Source organism: Apium graveolens, chromosome 1 (assembly GCF_009905375.1).
Source record: "Apium graveolens cultivar Ventura chromosome 1, ASM990537v1, whole genome shotgun sequence".
NCBI classification, from domain to species: domain Eukaryota; kingdom Viridiplantae; phylum Streptophyta; class Magnoliopsida; order Apiales; family Apiaceae; genus Apium; species Apium graveolens.
Genome location: NC_133647.1, coordinates 4,611,797 through 4,613,767, shown reverse-complemented (window position 1 = coordinate 4,613,767; position 1,971 = coordinate 4,611,797). Strand labels below are relative to the sequence as shown.

Below are 1,971 nucleotides of genomic sequence, written 5' to 3'. Positions count from 1 at the left end.
ATTGAGAGAGTTTGAAATGTTAAGAGTTAAAAAGGGCCACCACTAATTCTAATCAATGTCAGCCACCAATTAACACACAAATACCACACACTGCTTAATTTTTTGGTGAAGAACCACCGTCATAGATCTTGATTCCGGTGAACTTTGTTGTTACCAGATTCCTCCGTCAACAGATACTACTTAACCACATGCATTTTCGCGTATTGGTAATTGCCTACGTGCAATCGATATATCAACAATGTTATTATAGGGTTTTGTTAAATGGTAATAATAAAGGACGTTCATAGAAAACATGCAAGCATTTAGTGTAAAAGTGATTAAAGTTGTGAAAATATCATTTCAAAAGACTTTCGAGCGACATGGTAGTGATTTTCCACACTATAATTTTTTTTTGTTTTCCCACTTACTCTAAAATTTGTTTATGGATAAAGATTTTGATGTCAAATCAAGGTAAATATGATTAAAGTTGTGAAAAGTTCAATTTGATGGTCTTTCTTGGGACATGGTAGCATTTTTCCATAATGTGATTTTTTATTTACGTACTTACTCTGGATAAATTTCTATGGATAAAGATCAAAATGTCAAATCAGTTACAGATGAAGATTTTTGACGCTAAAAGATTTCTACAGATATAGAATTCCAAGTTATTATAGATATATGAATCAAATCTACACAATTAAAGCAATTTATAAAATGTTGAATTTGTCGAACGATTACATCGACGCACAATATTAAAATATCCAAACTTATCTCTATGCCCACTATAAATTTAACTTCTCACTTGCATATATCGGCATCACAACTCTCACTGTACATTATATTGGTAAGATTATTTGTATACACTATTAATTATGATTACTGGAAGTTCATAAGTTGAATTCATTTTTGTTCAATTAGTTTGTTAAAATTTTATACAATACATAAGGATCGAAGGCATGTTGGTGGTGAAGTACACTTAATAAGTGTGTCCTGAGCCGCTATCATGTACATAAACATGTGTTATTTTTTATGAATACTTTAATTACTCATTTAGCCTATTAAAGAAAGATCAACTCTTTTCTACTCCGATTTGCTATAATTTAAAATTTCCTTTAAAAATATTTATGTTTAATGTGTACTTTTATGTGAACAGATTATAAGAAGTATGACTTCTCAAATAGGAAGTTCAAATGTAAAGAAGATTATTACTTGTAAAATGACCACAAAAAAAGATGCAAAGGCGCTTATTGTTGATGATGATTCAATGGCGCATACACTTCATAAGCATCTTTTGAGTCGATTTGGGTTCAAAACATTTACAGCTGAAAATGGAAAACAAGCCATTGAATTGTTTCGATCTGGAGAACATTTTGATCTCATAACTATGGATTTCCAAATGCCAGTTATGGATGGTATTGAGGTTAGTAGCTTGATTTGTAATATCTCATTTCTTATATATATAACATCTGAAAATTTTGATAAATTTGAACTTTTATAATTTATTTTTTTCATTTCTGTTTCAGGCGACCAAAACACTGAGAGATATGGGAGTAGATTCAAAGATACTTGGAGTTAGTGCTTCTGATAAGTCTGCGGTCATGGAATTATTTATAGAAGCTGGCGTAGATCACTTTTTTACTAAGCCTCTAACTCTTGATAAACTTGCTAGGTTTTTCAAGAATATATGATCAATAAATTAATGAAGCAACAATCACTAGTTATAAATAATTATGTTTAATAAATAAAGTAGCTTATAACCCGTGCTAAGCACGGGCGAGATAAATAAATTTTGTATTGTTTATCAATTATAATATAAATATGTTGTTAGTTAGTTTTTTATTTTATTTAGTTTTAATTTATTTTTGTACTGTTTATAAAAAAATTTTGTGTATTATATTGCTTTATCACCACTTTGTAAATCTCTTAGATAATTTAATAAAACTAGTTTGGGGAATGTGAATGCATGAAATATTAGTATTGACATTGGTTGCT

General features: G+C 29.3%; 1 protein-coding gene across 1 annotated transcript; it reads left to right on the top strand.

The window, feature by feature from the left end:
• Nucleotides 1-1,137: 1,137 nt before the first annotated feature.
• On the top strand, nucleotides 1,138-1,723 carry LOC141718975 (two-component response regulator 24-like). Its single transcript, XM_074521355.1, has 2 exons — nucleotides 1,138-1,399; nucleotides 1,503-1,723. The coding sequence occupies exons 1-2, from the start codon at nucleotides 1,145-1,147 to the stop codon at nucleotides 1,665-1,667; spliced, it is 420 nt and encodes a 139-aa protein (XP_074377456.1). The 5' UTR covers nucleotides 1,138-1,144; the 3' UTR covers nucleotides 1,668-1,723.
• Nucleotides 1,724-1,971: the final 248 nt, after the last annotated feature.